The sequence below is a fragment of the Rana temporaria genome, chromosome 2 (genome assembly GCF_905171775.1).
Source record: "Rana temporaria chromosome 2, aRanTem1.1, whole genome shotgun sequence".
Lineage (NCBI taxonomy): Eukaryota > Metazoa > Chordata > Amphibia > Anura > Ranidae > Rana > Rana temporaria.
In genome coordinates this window covers 40,385,053-40,407,088 of record NC_053490.1, presented here as the reverse complement: position 1 = coordinate 40,407,088, position 22,036 = coordinate 40,385,053, and the positions used below count along the sequence as shown (strand labels likewise).

The window sequence follows — 22,036 nt, the reverse complement described above, 5'->3', positions numbered from 1 at the left end:
TGTGGGCTTCACAATCCCCACAAGCAAAATGGCAACGGTGTGGACATCTTTTTTGAATATCTATGCGGAGCGGCGGCGGATTGTAAAATAGTAAAGTGACCGGATTTATATTATAAAAACGCAGGATGAAAGGACATATATTTAAAAAATGCTAATTGTGGTTGGAACTCCGCTTTAAGTGGGAGACTATTTTGGAGGGTGAATTGTACTGAGCAACAGCCAGCAGGGGGCAGAGTGTAATAGTTTAAAGCCTGGAGAAGTGCAGAGGGCATGGGGCACAAGGGTGAGAAAGCCAGAGCACTTGTGGTCAGCTAAGGTGGTGGAAGTCCATCATTCATTCTTAGGAGACAGGAGAGGGTTGAGCACTGTTGGACCTGCTCTCCTTTCAATCTATTAACCACTTGAGACCCGCGCTATAGACAAAAGACGTCCACAGCGCGGCTCTCAAGTGCCAAGTGGACGTCTTTAGACGTCCTTTTATGTGCATTACCCGCGCGCGCCTCTGGGGGGCGCACAGCGGGTAAACACTGTCCCGGCGCATCGCTGGGAAGCCGATGCGTGTACCTGGCGGCCGCCATGTCCGCCGGGTACACGCGATCGGCGGTGACACAGCAGGGACGTGGAGCTCTGTGTGTAAACACAGAGCTCCACGTCCTGTCAGGGAGAGAGGAGACCGATGCTGTGTCCCTTGTACATAGGGACACAGCATCGGTTACCTCCCCCAGTCACCCCCCTCCCCCCACACAGTTAGAACACACCCAGGATACACATTTAACCCCTTCCTCACCCCCTAGTGTTAACCCCTTCCCTGCCAGTCACATTTATACAGTAATTAGTGCATTTTTATAGCACTGATCGCTGTATAAATGTGAATGGTCCCAAATTTGTGTCAAAAGTGTCCGATACGTCCGCCGCAATATCGCAGTCTCAATAAAAATCGCAGATCGCCGCCATTACTAGTAAAAAAAATAATAAAAAAATATCATAATTCTGTTCCCCATTTTGTAGGCGCTATAACTTTTGCGCAAACCAGTCGCTTATTGCGATTTTTTTTTTTTTTACAAAAATACGTCGAAAAATACGTATCGGCCTTAACTGAGAAAAAAAATAGTTTTTTTTAAAAAAAATTGGGATATTTATTATAGCAACAAGTAAAAAATATATATATATTTTTTTTTAAATTGTCGCTCTTTTTTTTGTTTATAGCGCAAAAAATAAAAACCGCAGAGGTGATCAAATGCCACCAAAATAAATCTCTATTTGTGGGGAAAAAAGGACGTAAATTTTGTTTGGGAGCCACGTCGCACGACCGCGCAAATGTCAGTTAAAGCGACGCAGTGCCGAAAGCTGAAATTTCGCCTGGGCACGAAGGGGGTTTATGTGCCCAGTAAGCAAGTGGTTAAGACAAACTTGCTTTAGAGCATTTTTTACTAGAACTTGTGTAGCTTATATTCCGCTTATGTTGTCTGCCTAATGCTTTTCAGCACCAGCCTGTGTGGGTATCACAATTGCCTGCCACCTCTTCCGGTGTCCCTATTTCACCCTACACAGGCCCGTCCATCATGTCTCCCACACACGCAGAAAATGCTGTTGATAAAGCATGATGTCATTTTTTTGCTATGACATCATCCCGGACAGCTAGAGAGGGGAAAGGGTGCCACAAGTCTTCCTGACATTTATTCCATTCTTCTCTTTCTGTAGGTCTTCTGTTCTGTAGAAATATTGTTTATGAGGTCCCTGTGCCTTCAGTCAGTTCAGGGGCCATGTTGTTTGCATCATAAACTATTTAATGTGTCATGTTGTAAGGAAGATACAAAGTGCTACAAAGGGTAGGGGAGGGAGACTCCCAGCTTGTGCTTTTGGTGTGTGAGAATTAAAGCTGAAGTTTAATGTGCTTATATTTTGCCTTCCCTGGTTCTTCCTCCCCCCCCCCCCTCCTCATCACTATACCAATGAAATGTTTAACCACTTGCCTACCGGGCACTTTCACCCCCCTTCCTGCCCAGGCCAATTTTCAGCTTTCAGCGCTGTCACACTGTGAATGACAATTGCGCGGTCATGCAACACTGTACCCATATGAATTTTTTATCATTTCCCCCCCACAAATAGAGTGGGCCAGATCCACAAAGAAGTTACGCTGGCGTATCTATTGATACGCCGCGTAACTTCTAGTTTGCTCCGGCGTATCTTTGTTTTTTTTTGTATCCACAAAACAAGATACGGCTGAATGAGGGCTCGATCCGACTGGCGTACGTCTTAGTACGCCGTCAGATCTAAGGTGCATATTTACACTGGCCGCTAGGTGGCGTTTCCGTAGATTTCCGTGTCGAGTATGCAAATTAGCTAGATACGGCGATCCACGAACGTACGTCCGGCCGGCGCATTTTTTTACGTCGTTTCCGTAAGGCTTTTTTTCGGCGTATAGTTACCCCTGCTATATGAGGCGTATCCTATGTTAAGTATGGACGTCGTTCCCGCGTCGATTTTTGAAAATGTTACGTCGTTTGCGTAAGTCGTTCGCGAATAGGGCTTTGCGCAGAATGACGTTCACGTCGTAAGCATTGGCTTGTTGCGGGTTAATTTCGAGCATGCGCGCTGGGATACCCCCAAGGACGGCGCATTCACCGTTCAGAAAAAACGTCATTTACGTCGGGTCAAGTAAAATTAACATAAAACATGCCCACATCTTTAACATTTGAATTTCGCACCCTTACGCCGGCAGATTTACGCTACGTCCCCGTAACTGCAAGGCAAGTGCTTTGTGAATACAGCACTTGCCTCTCAAAGTTGCGGCGGCGTAGCGCTACGACGAAACGCTACGCCGGAATAAAATTACGATCCGCTACGTGAATCTGGCCCAGTGTTTTTTGGTGGTATTTAGTCACCACTGGATTTTTTCTTTTTTTGCAAAAAAAAAAATTAAAGACTGATTTTTTTTTTTACGTTTTTATTAGTCTTTTGTAAATAAGTAATTTTTCTCCTTTACTTGTGAAGCTGCACTGATGGGTACTGATAGGCTGCACCGGTGTGCACTGATGAGGTGACATTGATGAGGTGGTACTGATGAGGAGGCACTAATATGCAGCACTAATGGGCACTGATAGGTGGCACTGATATGCAATACTGATGAGCACTGATAGGTGGCACTGATGGGCACTGATAGGCTGGTCTGATGGGACGACACTAATGAGGTGGCACTAATATGCAGCACTGGTTGGCACTGATAGGTGGCACTGATATGCAGCACTGATGAGCACTGATATGTGGCACTGATGGGGCGACACTGATGAGGAGGTACCAATATGCAGCACTGATAGGTGACTCTGATGGGCACTAATAGGTGGCACTGATAGGCTGGTCTGATGGGACGACACTGATGAGGTGGCACTAATATGCAGCACTGGTTGGCACTGATAGGTGGCACTGATATGCAGCACTGATGAGCACTGATATGTGGCACTGATGGGGCGACACTGATGAGGAGGTACCAATATGCAGCACTGATGGGCACTGATAGGTGACACTGATGGGCACTGATAGGTGGCACTGATAGGTGACACTGATGAGGAGGCACCAATATGCAGCACCGATCGGCACTGATAGGTGACACTTATGGGCACTGATAGGTGGCACCGGTGAACAGACACTGATGGACACTTTAAGGCAGCACTGACTTGCATCACTGATGAGCACATATAGGCGTCACTGCTTGGCACATATTGGCATCACTGTTGGGGCTTCACTGATGCTCAGTGCCCAGATTACCTATCCTGGTCTCCCCTGTGAGGAGATGCCGTTGATCAGTGATGAAGGGCCCATTTATTTTGTATGGGCTCAAATCGCACCACAAAGGTATCGGTAATCGGTATCAGCGAGTACTTGAGCACAAGTATCAGTACTCATACTCGTCATACTCGCTCTGTCAGTGTGAGGCGAGGAAAGCTGATAAACTGCATTTACATGTTTACATGTGATCAGCTGTGATTGGACACAGCCGATCACATGGTTAAAGAGCCGCGCCATTGGCTCTTTACCGAGATCGGAGTCGCGCCATGTCCCAGGATCACAGCACGCCCCAGGATCTGCCCCCCCCCCCCCCCGCGCACGATTGTGGTGAGACTGGACGACGTCATAGGACGTTGGCCCAGAACGAGAGAGGATGTCGCCCCCATGATTTGCCTATATGGTGGGCGTGAGGCAGTTAAAAAAAAAAAACTTTCCATTTTCATTGCATAACTTATTTTGAATCCAGTGTCCCGGATTCAGGTAGATTTGCCCCTTATTTGCGGAGGCGCAGGGCAGCGTTTTTGCCCTGCGCCCCCGCAAATTTACTGCGCTACCCGCGATTCACGGAGCAGTAGCTCCATAAATTGCGTGTGCGCTGTGTAAACTTGCCCTGCGTAAGGGCGCCTAATGTAAATGATCCCGTAGGGGGCGGGAATCATTTAAATTAGGCGCGCTCCCGTGCCGAGCGTAGAGCGCATGCTCCGTCGGGAAACTTTCCCGACGTGCATTGCGGCAAATGACGTCGCAAGGACGTCATTTGCTTCAAAGTGAACGTGAATGCCGTCCAGCGCCATTCACGAAACACTTACGCAAATTACGTAAAATTCGAACGTCGCGACGCGGGAACGACGGGTATACTTTAGCATTGGCTGCCCCTGCTATTAGAAGGGGCAGCCTTACGCTAAACACGACGTACGGAAATGACGTAAATTGCGTACGCAGGGCTCGCGCAACATTGTGAATCGGTGTTAGTATGCAATTTGCATACTATACACTGAGCACAATGGGAGCGCCCCCTAGCGGTCATCGCTAGAATGCAGCCTAAGATATGCGTGGCATAAGAGCCTTATGCCACGCAGATTTTAGGCTGCAGTCGGCGTAACGATGTTCCTGAATCAGGAGCATTCATAACGCCGGGGCAAGTAAGCAATTGCGCTGTGTAACTATGGTTACACAGGCGTAATTGCTACTTGAATCCGGGCCAGTGTTGTCATCACTTGGCCTTTCTGTGCTTCTCAATGCAATGCAGGCAGACAATGGCTGGTGGGAGGGGCCAGCTTCCTGAGAACATCACAGCACCCTTCTTAGTACTTCTTTCAGGAGCTCTCAGTACTGATGCAAGCAGTGGGATAAATCTTAGGAATTGTTTTGCGAATATCAAAATGTCTTCATGGGTAGAAGTCAGCCTGGTGGCATGGGCGTTCTTAGACAGGGTGCATTTGAATGTAGACGGTCCTTGGTATCTCCCACATGTAAAGCTGAGCCTCCGTGATTGAAAGAACTGAATCCCAATGAAGGAAAAGGTGTGGGCCAGGGGTCCCGATTGATACCCATGCTCCAGGGGGCTCATGCGCCCCCCCTGTACGCCTGCATAGGAGGGGCAACATGTATAGAAACAAAAGCTCAATTGAACAAGTTAAAGTTAGAAGCTGGTTACTATGCAGAGCTGCACCAGTTTTAGTAACCCCCCCCCCCCCCCCATATGTATTTCATCTGAGAATGTACACTGTATTACCAAAAGTATTGGGACACATGCTTTTACACACACATGAACTTTAATGACATCCCAGTCATGGGGCTAGATTCACATAGATCAGCGGATCTTTAGATCCGCGTGATCTATGTGATTTAAGATCCGCTGCCGCAAGTTTGAGAGGCAAGTGGGTAATTCACAAACCACTTACCTCCAAACTTGCGGCGGCGGATCGTAAAACCCCCGGCGGAATTCAAATTCCGCGGCTAGGGGGAGTGTACTATTTAAATCAGGCGCGTTCCCGCGCCGATTTAAATGCGCATGCGCCGTCCGCGAAATTTCCCGGCGTGCATTGCTCCCACTGACGTCGCTAGGACGTCAGTGGTTTCGACGCTTACGTAAATGACGTCCATCCGTATTCTAAAACGACTTACGTAAACGACGTAAAAAAATTCAAAATCTACGCGGGAACAACGGCTATACTTAACATTGGCTGCGCCTCATAGAAGCAGGGGTAAGTATACGCCGGGAAAACCGCTACGGAAACGTCATAACAACACTGCGTCGGGTCCGCGTACGTTCGTGAATTGGCGTATCTCGCTGATTTACATATTTCTCAGTGTAAATCAGCGAGAACGCCCCCCGCGCCATTTTTAAATTGCAGGTAAGATCCGACGGTGTAACACTGTCGGATCTTAGGCATATCTATGCGTAACTGATTCTATGAATCAGGCGCATAGATACGACCAGCCTAACTCTGAGATACGACGGTGTATCAGGAGATACACCATCGTATCTCTCTCTGAATCTGGCCCTTAGTCTGTAGGGTCCAATATTGAGTTGGCCCACCCTTTGCAGCTATAACAGCTTCAACTCTTCTGGGAAGGCTGTCCACAAGGTTTAGGAGTGTCTATGGGAATTTTTGGCCAATCTTCCAGAAGCGCATTTGTGAGATCAGTCACTGATGTTGGATGAGAAGTCCTGGCTCGCAGTCTCCACTCCAATTCAACCCAAAGGTGTTCTATCGAGCTGAGGTCAGGCCAATCAAGTTCCTCCACCCCAAACTTGTTCATCCACACTATATTGCCAAAAGTGTTGGGCACCCCTCCAAATTGTTTGGCGGGAGTGGGATTATGGTGTGTGGTTGTTTTTCAGGGGATGGGCTTGGCCCCTTAATTCCAGTGAACGGAACTGTTAAGGCGTCAGCATAACAAGACATTTTGGACAATTCCATGCTCCCAACTTTGTGGGAACAGTTTGGGGATGGCCCTTTCCTGTTCCAACATCACTGTGCACCAGTGTACAAAGCAAGGTCCATAATGACATGGATGAGCGAGTTTGGGGTGGAGAAACTTGACTGGCCTGCACAGAGTCCTGACCTCAACCCGATAGATCACTTTTGGGATGAATTGGAGCCAGGCCTTCTTATCCACATCAGTCACCGACCTCACAAATGCGCTTCTGGAAGAATGGTCAAACATTCCCATAGACACACTCCTAAACCTTGTGGACAGCCTTCCCAGAAGAGTTGAAGCTGTTATAGCTGCAAAGGGTGGGCCAACTCGATATTGAACCCTACAGACTAATAGCTAGATTCAGAAAGAGTTAAGACGGCGTATCAGTAGATACGCCGTCGTAACTCTGAATCTAAGCCATCGTATCTTTAAGTGTATTCTCAAAATGAGATACACTTAAATCTAGCTAAGATATAACGGCCTGCGCTGTCGTATCTTAGCTTTCTATTAAGGCCGGCCGCGAGGGGCGTGAACGCTGATTTACGCCTAGAAGGCGTAAATCAGCGAGATACGCCTATTCGCGAATGTACGCTTGCCCGCAGTAAAGATACGCCGTTTACGTAAGGCGTTTTCAGGCTTAAGTTAGTCCAACAAAAAGCTGGCCTAGCCAATGTTAAGTATGGACGTCGGTCCCGCGTCGAATTTTGAAATGTTTACATAGTTCGCGTAAGCTGTCCGTGAATGGGGCTGGGCGTAATTTCCGCTCACGTCGAAACCAATAAGTCTTTGCGGCGTAATTTGGAGCATGCGCACTGGGATATGTCCACGGACGGCGCATGCGCCGTTCGTAAAAAACGTCAATCACGTCGGGTCACGATTCATTCGCATAAAACACGCCCACCTCTTCACAATTTGAATTAGGCCGGCACATTTACGCTACGCCGCCGTAACTTAGGAAGCAAGTGCTTTGTGAATACAGAACTTGCCTCTCTAACTTACGGCGGCGTAGCGTAAATACGATACACTACGCCGGCTCAAACATACGCCGCCCTACCTGAATCTAGCTATAAGACTGGGATGCCATTAAAGTTCATGTGAGTGTAAAGGCATGCGTCCCAATACTTTTGGTATTATTGTGTATCTGTATACCTGAAATTCAGCTTAACACCAGTACTAAAAAAAATAATAATACAATATTTGTGTAATATTTTCACACAGTCAATAACCCTCATGAAGGATGATAATTCTCTCTCTCTGATTTGCATTTTGTGTATAGACCTGGATGTGGATTTCAGCTCCCCTGTGCTTGTACTGCACTGAGAGGTTATACAGATATTTCCGCAGCACGAAACCTGTGAGCATCACTTCCGTCACTCTTCATCCATGTGACGTCATTGAAATAAGGATGATAAAAGAAAACTTTACAGCCAGACCCGGTCAAGTAAGTAGATTTATTGGTCTCATTGCTGATTATAGTGTCAGACAAGAGTAGAATCAATAAACGCTCAATGACTGTTCTAAAACAAATCTGCCTGGATTAAAGGAAAGGAAATGGCTTGATTCTCAAACGCTTAAAGGGTCACTAAAGGAAAAAAATGTTTTCTCTTTAACCACTTCCATACCGCGCCATAGGGAAATGCCGGCGGCAGGAACCCCTCGCCGATCCGGGTGGATGTCATCGCGATTGCCGCCGGGTGCCCGCGATTGTCGGTAATCACGGCAAGAGTGTGGATCTGTGTGTATAAACACACGGGGGCAGATTCATCAAGAGATACGACGGCGGATCTCCTGAGATCTCGTATCTGTGAGAGCCGACGGTCGGATCTGTGAGATCCTGACGGTCGGATCTATGCGACTGATTCATAAGAATCAGTTCCGCATAGATCTCCCTTAGATCCGACTGGTGTAAGTGACTTACACCAGTCGAATCTTAAGCTGTAATCTCCCGCCGGCCGCTAGGTGTCGTCGCTTTTTTTTACACGTCGCATATGCAAATGAGGAGAACCGCCGATTCACGTCCGTACGCCCGCCCGTCGCTCTTTTTTAACGTCGTTTGCATCGGCTTTTTCCGGCGGATAGCTACCCCTGCTATATGAGGGGTAGCTAATGTTAAGTATGGTCGACGTTGCCGCGCCGAGTTTTAAATTTGTTACGTCGTTTGCATAAGTCCGTCGGGAATACGGATGGCCGTAAGTAACTTAGCCGCCGAAAACAATGACGTCCTAGCGACGTCATTTGGAGCATGCGCACTGGGCTTTTTCTCCGGCGGCGCATGCGCAGTTAAATCGGCGCGGGAACGCGCCTGATTTAAATTGTACACTCCCCCTAGCTGCGGAATTTGCATTGTGCCGGGGGGAGTTAGGATCCGACGGTGCAATTTGCGAGGTAAGTGCTTTATGAATCATGCACTAGCCTCGCTAAATTGCACCGGCGGAGCGTAAAACAGGTAGATCTGGCGGATCTAAAGATCCGCTGATCTACATGAATCTGGCCCACGGATCCACCTCCTGTCAGCGGTGAGGAGACCAATGTGTGTTCCCAGTACAGAGGAACACACATCGGTCTCCTCCCCTTGAGAGTCCCCCTCCCCCTACAGTTAGAACACACCTTAGGGAACATATTAACCCCTTCAACGCCCCCTAGTGGTTAACTCCTTCCCTGCCAGTCACATTTACACAGTAAACAGTGCATATTTATAGCATTAATCACTGTATAAAAGTGAATGGTCCAAAAAACATGTCAAAAGTGTCCGATGTGTTCGCCGCAATGTCACGGTCACAGTAAAAAATCGCAAATCGCCGCCAATACTAGTAAAAAAATGTATAAAATAAAAATGCCATAAATCTATCACCTATTTTGTAGACGCTATAACTTTTGCGCAAACCAATCAATATACGATTATTGCGATTTTTTTTTTACCAAAAATATGTAGAAGAATACATATCGGTCTAAACTGAGGAAAAAAAAAGTTTTTTTAAAAAAAAATGTGATATTTATTAAATAAAAAAGTAAAAAATATTGTGTTTTTTTTTAAATTGTCGTTTTTATTTTGTTTATAGCGCAAAAAATAAAAACCGCAGAGATGATCGAATACCACCAAACAAAAGCTCTATTTGTGGGGGGAAAAAAACATAAAGATTTAGTTTGGGTACAGTGTTGCATGACCGCGCAATTGTCATTCAAAATGCAACAGCGCTGAAAATTGGTCTGGACAGGAAGGGGGTGAAAATGCCCTGTATGGAAGTGGTTAAAATAACAAACATGTCATACTTACCTCCACTGTGCAGTTCGTTTTGCACAGAGTGGCCCCGATCCACTTCTTCTGGGGTCCCTCGGCGGCTGTCTCTGGACCTCCTTTGTTTACTATTGGAACTCAATTCAGTTATACATTGTACATCCTTATTTTCTATGCATGCTACTAATATTTTAGTTAATTCACGTGTCAACTATCGATATGTCTGTACCGTATTTATCGAGGTATTTCGCGCTCCGGCGTATAGCGCGCACCCCTAATTTTGACCCGTTTTTCCTGTAAAAAAACATTTTATTACATTTTACTACTTACAGTTTTGGTGTCTTGCCCGGCGTCCATCGGCGGCCTCGCCCGGTCCGGCGTCCGTCTGCGGCCTCGGTGGTGTGCTCCCGGCTTCTCCCGTGCTGTCTTCATGACGAATCCCCGCTTCCCGCGCTCAGTTTGAAGCCTCCGCCGACGTATACCGAGCGCAGTACACTCGGGTATATTCGGCCAGGCTCGGCTTCTCACGCATAAACGTCACAGAGCGTGACTATGATTGAAGCCGAGCCTGGCCGAATGTACCCGAGTGTACTGCGCTCGGTATATGTCAGCGCAGGCATTCCAACACGGCGCGGGAACCCCGATTTTGCCCTGATTTTCAGGGCAAAAAAGTGTGCGATATACGCCGATAAATACGGTAATTCTTTTCAAAAATTTAATAAACAAAATTGACAAGAAAAAATTTAACCCATTCAGAAATTCTGATTTCTCTATAGAGTTCCATCAAACTACTGCAAAGTCCTCTGTGATGGAAATTCTTCAGAGAAATAGTTGGAATTTTTCAATGGATTACATTCTTTATCCTCTGTAGTAGTCACACATGGCTGTATTAGGTAGACTTGTTGTGTAACAAAGCCCATTGATTCCAGAGGTTTACGTTGTTGAGCCGCAGTTTTTGGTTGAATTGGTTTGCTTTCACAATAGGTTTACCTCCATGTGGACCTACATTGTAAAAATGCAAGCTGTACTCACTCATGCAAGTAATAAGTATAAGGTACACCAGCTATTCCGAAACTTTTTTTAAATTATACTTATCATTTGGAAACCTGAGCCTGGGACAATGCACACAATTGCTTTGATGAAATTAACTTCACATCAGAAGCCCTCCTTCACACCTGAGGCCCTCATTACATCGAAGGTTCTCTCATCACACCAGAGGCCATCAAATCAGGGGTTCTCCCAACACATCTGAGGTCTCCCATCCCATCAGAGTCACCCTTTACATTAGAGGTTCCTCCATCACATTAGAGTTACCCCAACACATCTGAGGCCTTCATTACAACTAAAGCCTCGTACACACGACCGAGTTTCTCGGCAAAAACCAGCAAGAAACTCGCTGGGAGAGTTTTTTGCCGAGGAAACCGGTCGTGTGTACATTTTCGTCGAGGAAACTGTCGAGAAACTCGACGAGCCAAAAAGAGAGCATGTTCTCTATTTCCTTGACGGGAATGGAGAAAATTGGCTTGTCGAGTTCCTCGACAGCCTAACAAGGAACTCGACGAGGAAAACAATGTGTTTCACCCGTCGAGTTCCTTGGTCGTGTGTACGAGGCTTGAGTCGCCCTTCACATCAGATGTTCCCCCAACACATCTGAGGTCCTCTATCACATCTTAGTCGCATTTCATATGAGGTTTCTCCATCACATCTGAGGTCCCCCCAACAAATCTGAGGTCCCTCATTACATCAGAGGTTCTCCCATAACTTCAGAGGCCCCCATAACTTCAGAGGCCCCCATAACTTCAGAGGTCCCCATCACTTCAGAGGCCCCCATCACTTCAGAGGCCCCCATCACTTCAGAGGTCCCCCTATCTAGTTGGAGTCTACCTTTCATGTCAGAGGTCTCCATCAAATCAGAGTATCCCCCATAGATCAGAGCCCCCCCATCACATTAGACTCCCTCACCACAGAGTCCCCCCCCCCATCACAGAGCACTCTTATTACATCAAAGCCTGTCCATCTCAGAGTGCCCCATCACAGAGAGCCCCCCAATCACACAGTCTCCCCATGATGCAGGGTAAACTGATACATGTGTTTTCAGCACCAAGGGGAAACCCAAATGCAACCTCAGGGTTCAGATACTCTGATGATTATAGAGGTCAGACAACACCATTCTCTTGGAGTAATTCAATTCTACAGTGATCCAAGTTCTGCACAAACTCTGATGCCTTGTACACACGACTAGTTTTCCCATCGGGAAAACTGCCATGACAGCTTTTGGCCAGGAAAACCGGTTTCCTAGCGGTAAAAAGTCCGCCGGGAAACACGTACGTGTGTACGAGGCATGACTGTTTTCAGCAGGGACCACATTCCCAATGCCTTATAAACAGAGGCCCGGATTCACGTAGAAGCGCGTATCTTTGTGCGGGCGTAACGTATCCTATTTACGTTACGCCTCCGCAACTTTGACAGGCAAGTGCCGTATTCTCAAACCAAAGTTGCGGCGGCGTAGCGTAAATAGGCCGGCGTAAGCCCGCCTAATTCAAATGTGGTAGATGTGGGCGTGTGTTATGTAAATTTAATGTGACCCCACGTAAATGACGCTTTTTACGAACGGCGCATGCGCCGTCCGTGAAAGTATCTCAGTGCGCATGCTCCAAATGAACCCACAAGAAGCCAATGCTTTCAGCGTGAACGTAAATGACGCCCAGCCCTATTCACGAACGACTTACGTCCATACTTAACATTGGTACGCCTCATCTACGCCTCATATAGCAGAGGTAACTTTACGCCGGGAAAAGCCTAACGTAAACGGCGTATCTGTAATGCGACGGCTGGGCGTACGTTCGTGAATTGGCGTATCTAGCTGATTTACATATTTCTAGGCGTAAATCAGCATACACACCCCTAGCGGCCAGCGTAAATATGCAGTTAAGATACGACGGCGTAGGAGACTTACGCTGGTCGTATCTTATACAAATTCTGGCGTATCTGATTCTTTGAATCAGGTGCCAAGATACGACGGCTCGGACTCAGAGTTACGACGGCGTATCTGGAGATACGCCGTCGTATCTCCTACCTGAATCCGGGCCAGAAGCTTTATTTCTTTACCCTTCGCCAGCCGGGCATATCTGTCTCATACCCAAGGTGGGGTAGGGTGGGGGTTGTGTCTGTGCATCCTCAGCGACGGATGTGGCACCCATATAAAGATTTTCAAAGGTCCAGTTGTGATAAATCATTTTAGAATAAGAAGCCCCATTTGCAAAAGTTGTCCCCTTTCCAGCCACTCCGACCATACATAAAGTTCACAAATCCTTTGAGGAATGCAAAATAAAAACAGAACAAACACACCAATAATACTGGGTGCATTTCAGCATTGTTTAGGTAAAAATGATTGGTGAGTGGTGAAAAATATAATTGTAATTATTTTAATCTCCCATTATGAATCTTAGAAAGCACTTTCAAAGATATGTTTCTTGGGTCAATATTTACCCCTGGGCTGTAGTAGGTAATATTTTTTTCAGTCCATTTTTTATTATATTACTCATGTAGAGTACGATCTAACCTGCTGTACTGAGTAATTATATTCATTTCACTGCAGACATCCCGTGGCGTTAAATACATTAAATATAATAGGCTTCTGACATTTATTGACATTAATGGATTCTGGAACAAAACCACACAATAAAAAAAAAAAATCTACATTTATTTGATTTTTAGAAGCACAAATGTCGTTTGTAAAATTTAGACTGTCCTTAGAAACATGACTCCTGTGAGTAATAAGGAACACAAAGGTCAGAAATAGTAACCACTCTCCTGGAATCCATGGGGCAGATTCATCAATAGATACGACGGCGGATCTCCTGATCCGCCGTCGTATCTGTGAGACCCGACGGTCGGATCTGTGAGATCCCACCGTCGGAGCTATGCGACTGATTCATAAGAATCAGTTCCGCATAGATCTCCCTTGGATCCGACTGGTGTAAGTGACTTACACCAGTCGAATCTTAGGCTGTAATCTCCCGCCGGCCACTAGGTGTCGTCGCGATTTTTTACCCGTCGCATATGCAAATGAGGAAAACCGCCGATTCACGTCCGTACGCCCGCCCGTCGCTCGTTTTCTACGTCGTTTGCGTTCGGGTTTTTTCCGGCGGATAGCTACCCCTGCTTCTATGAGGGGTAGCTAATGTTAAGTATGGCCGACGTTCCCGCGCCGATTTTTAAATTCTCGGCGTCGTTTGCGCACCGCGATCGGGAATACCGATGGCCGCAAACGACGTACCCACCGCAAACAATGACGTCGTAGCGACGTCATTTGGAGCATGCGCACTGGGCTTTTTCGCCCCGGCGCATGCGCAGTTAAATCGGCGCGGGAACGCGCCTGATTTAAATTGTACACTCCCCCTAGCCGCGGAATTTGCATTCCGCCGGGGGGAGTTAGGATCCGACGGTGCAGTTTGCGAGGTAAGTGCTTTATGAATCATGCACTAGCCTCGCAAAATTGCGCCAGCGGATCGTAAATCAGATAGATTACGCGGATCTAAAGATCCGCTAATCTATCTGAATCCGGCCCCTTGAGTTCTACTATGGGCCAAGTTCTGCATGAATTCTGATCTTTGTCGGTAGGGACCATGTGGCCAATGCTGCAGTTTTTGGCACCTACCTGGGAAAGAAGTCAAGACTTCTGGAGGAAAGGCGTAGGTGACCTTCATGTATTGCTTATACAGTAAAACCTTGGTTTGCAAGCATAATTCGTTCCAGAAACATGCTTGTAATCCAAAGCACTTGTATATCAAAGCATTTTTTTACAGGGTATAAAAGAGAAGAGAGGAACCTCTAAAGCCGCGTACACACGATCGGAATTCCCGATGGAATAAAATCTTTCGTCGGAATTCCGATGAAGCTGACTTCTATCAGTCTTGCATACACACTATGGGGCAAATCCACGTACATTGGCGCATTTTTGCGTCGGGCGTAGCGTATCTACGATGTATCTAAGATACACTACGCTGCCGTAACTTACTTTTTTTTTGGAATCCTCAGGGTCGGGTGTCCTCTTCGGCGGGTCGTGTGTCCTCTTTGGCGGGTCCGGCGTCCTTCTGCGGCGTCCTCCCCGCTCGTTTCCCGCGCCGAGTTTGAATACTGCGCCGACATATACTGAGCGCAGTACACTCGTGTATCGTCGGGCAGGCTCGGCAACTGTCGCGCTGACGTCCTGTACGCTGAGACTGCCCGAAGATACACGAGTGTATTGCGCTCGGTATATGCCGGCGCAGTATTCAAACTCGTGGCGGGAAAGCGGGTATCGGCGTATATCGCGCAAAATCGGCGTATATCGCGCAAAATAGTGCATGGTATACGCCGATAAATACGGTATTTACCGTATTTATCGTGCTATAACGCGCCCCGGCGTATAGCGCGCACCCCCGCAACTTGAAGGAAAATCCTGGAAAAAAAAAATACTTACAGTTTGGATGCCCCTCGTCGGTGTCTTGCCCGTCGTCCATCGTGTCCTGCTCGTCGTCCATCGCATCCATCGGCGGCCTCGTCAGGTCCGGCGTCCTTCTGCGGCCATCGTGGTGTCCTCCCCGCTCGATCTCCGCTTCCCGCGCTGTCTTTGAACCACTGCGCCGCCAGCGCAGTACACTTGGGTATAGTCGGGCAGGCTCGGCTCCTCTCGCGTAAAGGACGTACAGGATGCACAAGAAGTGACCGCGAGAGGAGCCGAGCCTGCCCAACTATATACCCGAGTGTACTGCGCTCGGTATATGCCGGCGCAGTGGTTCAAACACAGTGCGGGAAGCAGGTATCGGCGTATATCGCGCACCCACGATTTTGCCCTGATTTTCAGGGCAAAAAAGTGCGCGGTATATGCCGATAAATACGGTATTTGTTTGCCATGATTGAGTAGGTACATGGCAGACAATACATGCGATAATAGCACATAATATAGCAAATCATGTATCCAAATCATTTACATGAATCAATAAAGATATGAATACCAATGGTACTGAAAATGTAAAGATGTGAGCTAATCAGAGAAAGGAGCCCAAAAAAATAAGTATGAACTGATATCTAGACAGCATAAATCCCCAGAAATGAATAGAACCCTGGAATTAAAACCACATATGAGGTAAATGTTTTTTGTATTTTATTTTTACAGTACGTCGTTCTGCATTGTCCCAAAGTGTCAGCGCTGGAGAATCATCCGTTCACGCTGACAATGGTGAGAGACCCTTTTGTTGCAGTATAATGATTATTTGTCGATGCTTTTTTAGATCAAGTCAGAGTTCATCCAAATTAAAATGTAAGAAATTCATAGTAACGCCTTTGTGATATACTGTATAGGTAAATGTCATTACTTTCTACTCCTGAGTAATCACCTGTCATTGGTCTTTGATTATTGCAGTCATTGGTTTAATTTCTTTCCTCATCGGCTTGACCTTAGAAGTCTAGAGATTACGGGTCACTGTTCTGTCCACTATTGATCAGGGATGGTTGTCATGGGTGAATGATTAAATGTCATGGAAATTCCGATTGTCGAAGTCAGTGGGCCAGATTCAGATAGGTGAGCGGATCTTTAGATCCGCGTAACCTATCTCATTTACGTTACGCCGCCGCAAGTTTTTGAGGCAAGTGCTTTATTCAGAAAGCACTTGCCTGTAAACTTGCGGCGGCGTATCGTAAATTTGCCCGGCGGAATTCAAATTCCGCGGGTAGGGGGCGTGTAAAATTTAAATCAGGCGCGTCCCCGCGCCGAACGAACTGCGCATGCGCCGTCCGTAAAATTTCCCAGCGTGCATTGCTCTAAATGACGTCGCTAGGACGTCATTGGTTTCGACGTGAACGTAAATTACGTCCATCCGTATTCGCAAACGACTTACGCAAACGACGTAAAAAATTCAAAACTCGGCGCGGGAACGATGGCCATACTTAACATAGGATACGCCGCACATAGCAGGGGTAACTTTACAACGGAAAAAGCCGAACGCAAACTACATAAAAAAATGCGCCGGGCGGTCGTTCGTTTCTGAATCGGCGGAAATCCTCATTTGCATATTCAGCGCGTAAAAAAAAACGAAACGCCACCTAGCAGCCGGCCTGGAATTGCAGCCTAAGATCCGACGGTGTAAGACACTAACACCTGGCGGATCTTAGGGATATCTATGCGTAACTGATTCTATGGGCCAGATTCACGTAGATCAGCGGATCTATAGATCCGCTCGATCTACGTGATTTAAGATCCGCTCCCGCAAGTTTGAGAGGCAAGTGGCTAATTCACAAACCACTTACCTCCAAACTTGCGGCGGCGGATCCTAAATCCCCCTGGCGGAATTCAAATTCCGCGGCTAGGGGGAGTGTACTATTTAAATCAGGTGCGTACCCGCGCCGATTTAAATGCGCATGCGCCGTCCGGGGAATTTCCCGGCGTGCATTGCTCCCACTGACGTCACTAGGACGTCAGTGGTTTCGACGTGAGCGTGACTTGCGACGCGCGTGTTTGTGAATCGGCGTACGCAAACGACGTTAGAAAATTCAAATTCGACGCGGGAACGCCGGCTATACTTAACATTGGCTGCGCCTGATAAAAGCAGGGGTAAGTATACGACGGGAAAGCCGCTACGGAAACGTCGTAAGAAGACTGCGTCGGGTCCGCGTACGTTCGTGAATTTGCGTATCTCGCTGATTTACATATTATTCAACGTAAATCAGCGGGAACGCCCCCGGCGCCATTTTCAAATTGAAAAAAAGATCCGACAGTGTAACACATTGTAACACTGTCGGATCTTAGCCATATCTATGCGTAACTGATTCTATGACCAGTGTAAGTCAGAGATACGACGGTGTATCTGGAGATACACCGTCGTATCTCTTTGTGAATCTGGCCCTATGAATCAGTCGCATAGATACGACCGGCAGAACTCAGAGATACGACGGCGTATCAGGAGATACACCGTCGTATCTCTTTCTGAATCTGCCCCAGTATCTATTTACACCAACAGCATTGGGCTGGATTGCCAAACACAGTTCCAACACAACAACAAGGCGGTTTTCATTATGTCCTATGGTTTCAGTTTATACCAGTGTGCTGCATTGGTGTTTGGTGGAAAATGGACAGTTGCATTGTTTGATGAAAAAAAGGACAGTTGCATGGTTTAGTAAAAAATGTATGTTCACACCGGTGCGACTCGTCATGTGATTTGACAGGTCAGATTGCATGACAAGTTGCATCCTATTGTCGGCAATGGAACTGTTCGGTTTTGCGGTTCCTGCACTACTTTTGATGATTTTAGATTTGACTTGCATAGATATCTGTGTTTAACCGCTTAAGGTCCGTCTCCTGGACATATACGTCGGCAGAATGGCACAGACAGGCATATCAACGTACCTGTACGTCCCCTTTAAATGTCTGTCCATGGAGATGCACAACAGAACAAACTTGCCGATAATACTTGGTGTATTTCAGCATTGTTTAGTTGATAGACTCAAGGAGAGTAAGTATATCAAAAAATTGGATACATTTATTAACATAGTATCAAAAAAATAATAAAAACATCAAACAACAAAAACAAAATAAAACAGCACAAATATCGTGACAACCATACGTGTCACCGAAACTGCAGTCCCAGTGGGGAAATCCCGGTGAATGTCGGACAATTTGAGAGCATGGCTACCCAAGCTTAACCGGTTAACGACCGCCGCATGTATATATACGTCCACAGAATGGCACGTACAGGCATATGGGCGTACATGTACGTCCCCGCCTTTCCGCGGGTCGGAAACATGCGGCGGTCGGAAATCCTCGGGGAGCGATCCGGGATGAGGGCGCGGCTATTCGTTTCTAGCCGCCCCCTCGCGATCGCTCCCCGGAGCTGAAGAACGGGGAGAGCCGTATGTAAACACGGCTTCCCCGTGCTTCACTGTGGCGGCTGCATCGATCGAGTGATCCCTTTTATAGGGAGACTCGATCGATGACGTCAGACCTACAGCCAACCCCCCCTACAGTTGTAAACACACACTAGGTGAAACATAACTCCTTCAGCGCCCCCTGTGGTTAACTCCCAAACTGCAACTGTCATTTTCACAATAAACAATGCAATTTAAATGCATTTTTTGCTGTGAAAATGACAATGGTCCCAAAAATGTGTCAAAATTGTCCGAAGTGTCCGCCATAATGTCGCAGTCACGAAAAAAATCGCTGATCGCCGCCATTAGTAGTAAAAAAAAAAAAATAATAAAAATGCAATAAAACTATCCCCTATTTTGTAAACGCTAAAAATGTTGCGCAAACCAATTGATAAATGCTTATTGCGATTTTTTTTACCAAAAATAGGTAGAAGAATACGTATCGGCCTAAACTGAGGAAAAAAATATGTTATATATGTTTTTGGGGGATATTTATTATAGCAAAAAGTAAAAAAATATTAATTTTTTTTCAAAATTGACGCTCTATTTTTGTTTATAGCGCAAAAAATAAAAACCGCAGAGTTGATCAAATACCACCAAAAGAAAGCTCTATTTGTGGGGAAAAAAGGACGCCAATTTTGTTTGGGAGCCACATCGCACGACCACGCAATTGTCTGTTAAAGCGACGCAGTGCCGAATCGCAAAACCTGGCCTGGGCATTTAGCTGCCTAAAGGTCCGGGGCTTAAGTGGTTAATACTTGGTGAAGTAGATGTGTCCTGGGACCATGGTGTCCATCACTGGGTCCCAGGACAGATCTACTTTACCAAGTATTAAGCTTCTATTGGCTTTTACCCTGTGAGGTGACAGCTGGTAATATTACTATTGATTCACTTTCTCACCTACTTTTAAGCCACTACTAATAGTGCTCTGTAGCACTGTGTCTACTGGCACTGTGGTCCTGGGACCCTCTTTTGATCCCTGTTTGTACCCCATACATTTGATAGACCCATTTCCGCATCCACCCCCTTGGCCGCCACGGGAGACATCCTCCTCGTGGCTCTGGCGTCTGAGCTGACGGGATACTTGCTCTTAGAACTTCACCTGACGAAGCAACGCATGTCGAGAAACTAGTAGAGACCCCTTGTATCGTGACCCCTACATTCACCGGGATTTCCCCACGGGGACTACAGTTTCGGTGACACGTATGGTTGTCACGATATTTGTTTTATTTTGTTTTTGTTGTTTGATGTTTTTATTATTTTTTTGATACTATGGCCCAGATTCTCAAAGGGCTTACGACGGCGCAACGCCATGTACGCCGTCTTAAGTCCTAATCTGGGCCGTCGTATCTATGCGACTGATTCTTAGAATCAGTTACGCATAGATATCCATTAGATCCGACAGGCGTAAGGCTCTTACGCTGACGGATCTTAAAGCGGGGGTTCACCCTTAGAGGGCACTTTTCCCCCTTAGATTCCTGCTCGTTATTACTAGGGGAATCGGCTATTTATTTTAAAATATGTGCAGTACTTACCCGTTTACGAGACGCATCCTCTCCGTCGCTTCCGGGTATGGGCTTCGGGAATGGGCGTTCCTTCTTGATTGACAGGTTTCCGAGAGGCTTCCGACGGTCGCATCCATCGCGTCACGATTTTCCGAAAGAAGCCGAACGTCGGTGCGCAGGCGCAGTATAGAGCCGCACCGACGTTCGGCTTCTTTCGGCTACGAGTGACGCGATGGATGCGACCGTCGGAAGCCTCTCGGAAGAATGTCAATCAAGAAGGAACGCCCGCTCCCGAAGACCCATACCCGGAAGCGACGGAAGAAGATGCAGCTCGAAAACGGGTAAGTACTGCACATATTTTAATATAAATAGCCGATTCCCCTAGACCGAACGAGCAGGAAGCTAAGGGGAGATTTTTTTTTTTTTTTTAAATGGGTGAACTCCCGCTTTAAATGCATTTTTTTTTTCGCCGCTAGGTGTCGCCTCCGGCGTTTTTCCCGTCGAGTATGCAAATTAGCTAGATACGCGAATTCCCGAACGTACGCGCGGTCGACGCAGTGAAGTTACGACATTTACGTAAGGTTTGTACGGCGTAAAGTTGCCCCTGCTATATGAGGGGCAATCAATGTTAAGTATGGCCGTCGTTCCCGCGTCAAAATTTAAAAATTTACGTTGTTTGCGTAAGTCGTCCGTAATGGGGCTGGACGCCATTTACGTTCACGTCGAAAGCAATGACGTCCTTGCGACGTCATTTGGAGCAATGCACCCTGGGATATTTTCCAGACGGCGCATGCACAGTACGTTCGGCGCGGGAACGCGCTTCATTTAGTTGCTCCACGCCCCCTACCCGGCTAATTTGAATTAGGCGGTCTTGCGCCGGGTGATTTACGCTACGCCGCCGCAACTTTACAGGTAAGTTCTTTGGGCCATATTCTCATAGAAGTTACGATGGAGTATCTCAGGATACTCCATCGTATCTCCCTTTTTTGGCCCGTGTATCTATGCGACTGATTCTTAGAATCATTTTCGCATAGATACACTTAAGATCCGCCATCTGTAAGTCACTTACACTAGCGGATCTTAAATGTAATGACGCCGGCCACCGCTAGATGGCATTTACGTGAAGGACTCATTTGCGTATGCGTATGAGTTCACGTCGCGTAACCGTCGCTAACGTCGTTTGCGTAAGCGGAAATTTAGTCCTGCTATTATGAGGAGTAAATTTCCGCAAGTCCCACGTAGGCCATGTTACGGATGGCGTCGGGTCAGCGTCGTGTTTTTTCGTCGGGTACGTCGTTTCCGTAAGTCGTTCTTGAATACGACTTTACGCCAATGACGCACACGTCAGCGTCATTGACGTTTTCCGCCGAGAACTGGAGCATGCGCACTGGGCTTTTTCAAGCCCGGTGCATGCGCAGTTCATTAGAATACAAGCCGCCCCCTTGGAGATCCGCCAGGCTACGCCGGGGCATTTACACTCCGCCGTCCCAACTTATGGAGCAAGTGTTTGGGGAATACAACACTTGCTCCTGTAAGTTGGGACAGCGGAGTGTAAGTGCCTTAAGCGCAGCCCGCGGATTTTTAGAGAGAATATGGGCCACTGTGAATAAAGCACTTGCCTGTAAAACTTGCGGCGGCGTAACGTAAATGAGATACGTTACGCCCGCTGAGTTTTGCG

At 47.0% G+C, this 22,036-nt stretch overlaps 1 protein-coding gene across 5 annotated transcripts in view; it reads left to right on the top strand.

Annotated features, from left to right (window-relative positions):
* The window catches only part of NOX4 (NADPH oxidase 4), a 333,977-nt gene that overhangs the window by 133,614 nt on the left and 178,327 nt on the right, over nucleotides 1-22,036 (top strand). For all 5 annotated transcript variants that reach the window (XM_040340122.1, XM_040340120.1, XM_040340119.1 and 2 more), the window contains 2 exons: nucleotides 7,991-8,155; nucleotides 16,110-16,172. In XM_040340122.1, coding sequence (XP_040196056.1) covers nucleotides 7,991-8,155; nucleotides 16,110-16,172 — 228 coding nt within the window. The remainder of the gene's footprint in view (nucleotides 1-7,990; nucleotides 8,156-16,109; nucleotides 16,173-22,036) is intronic.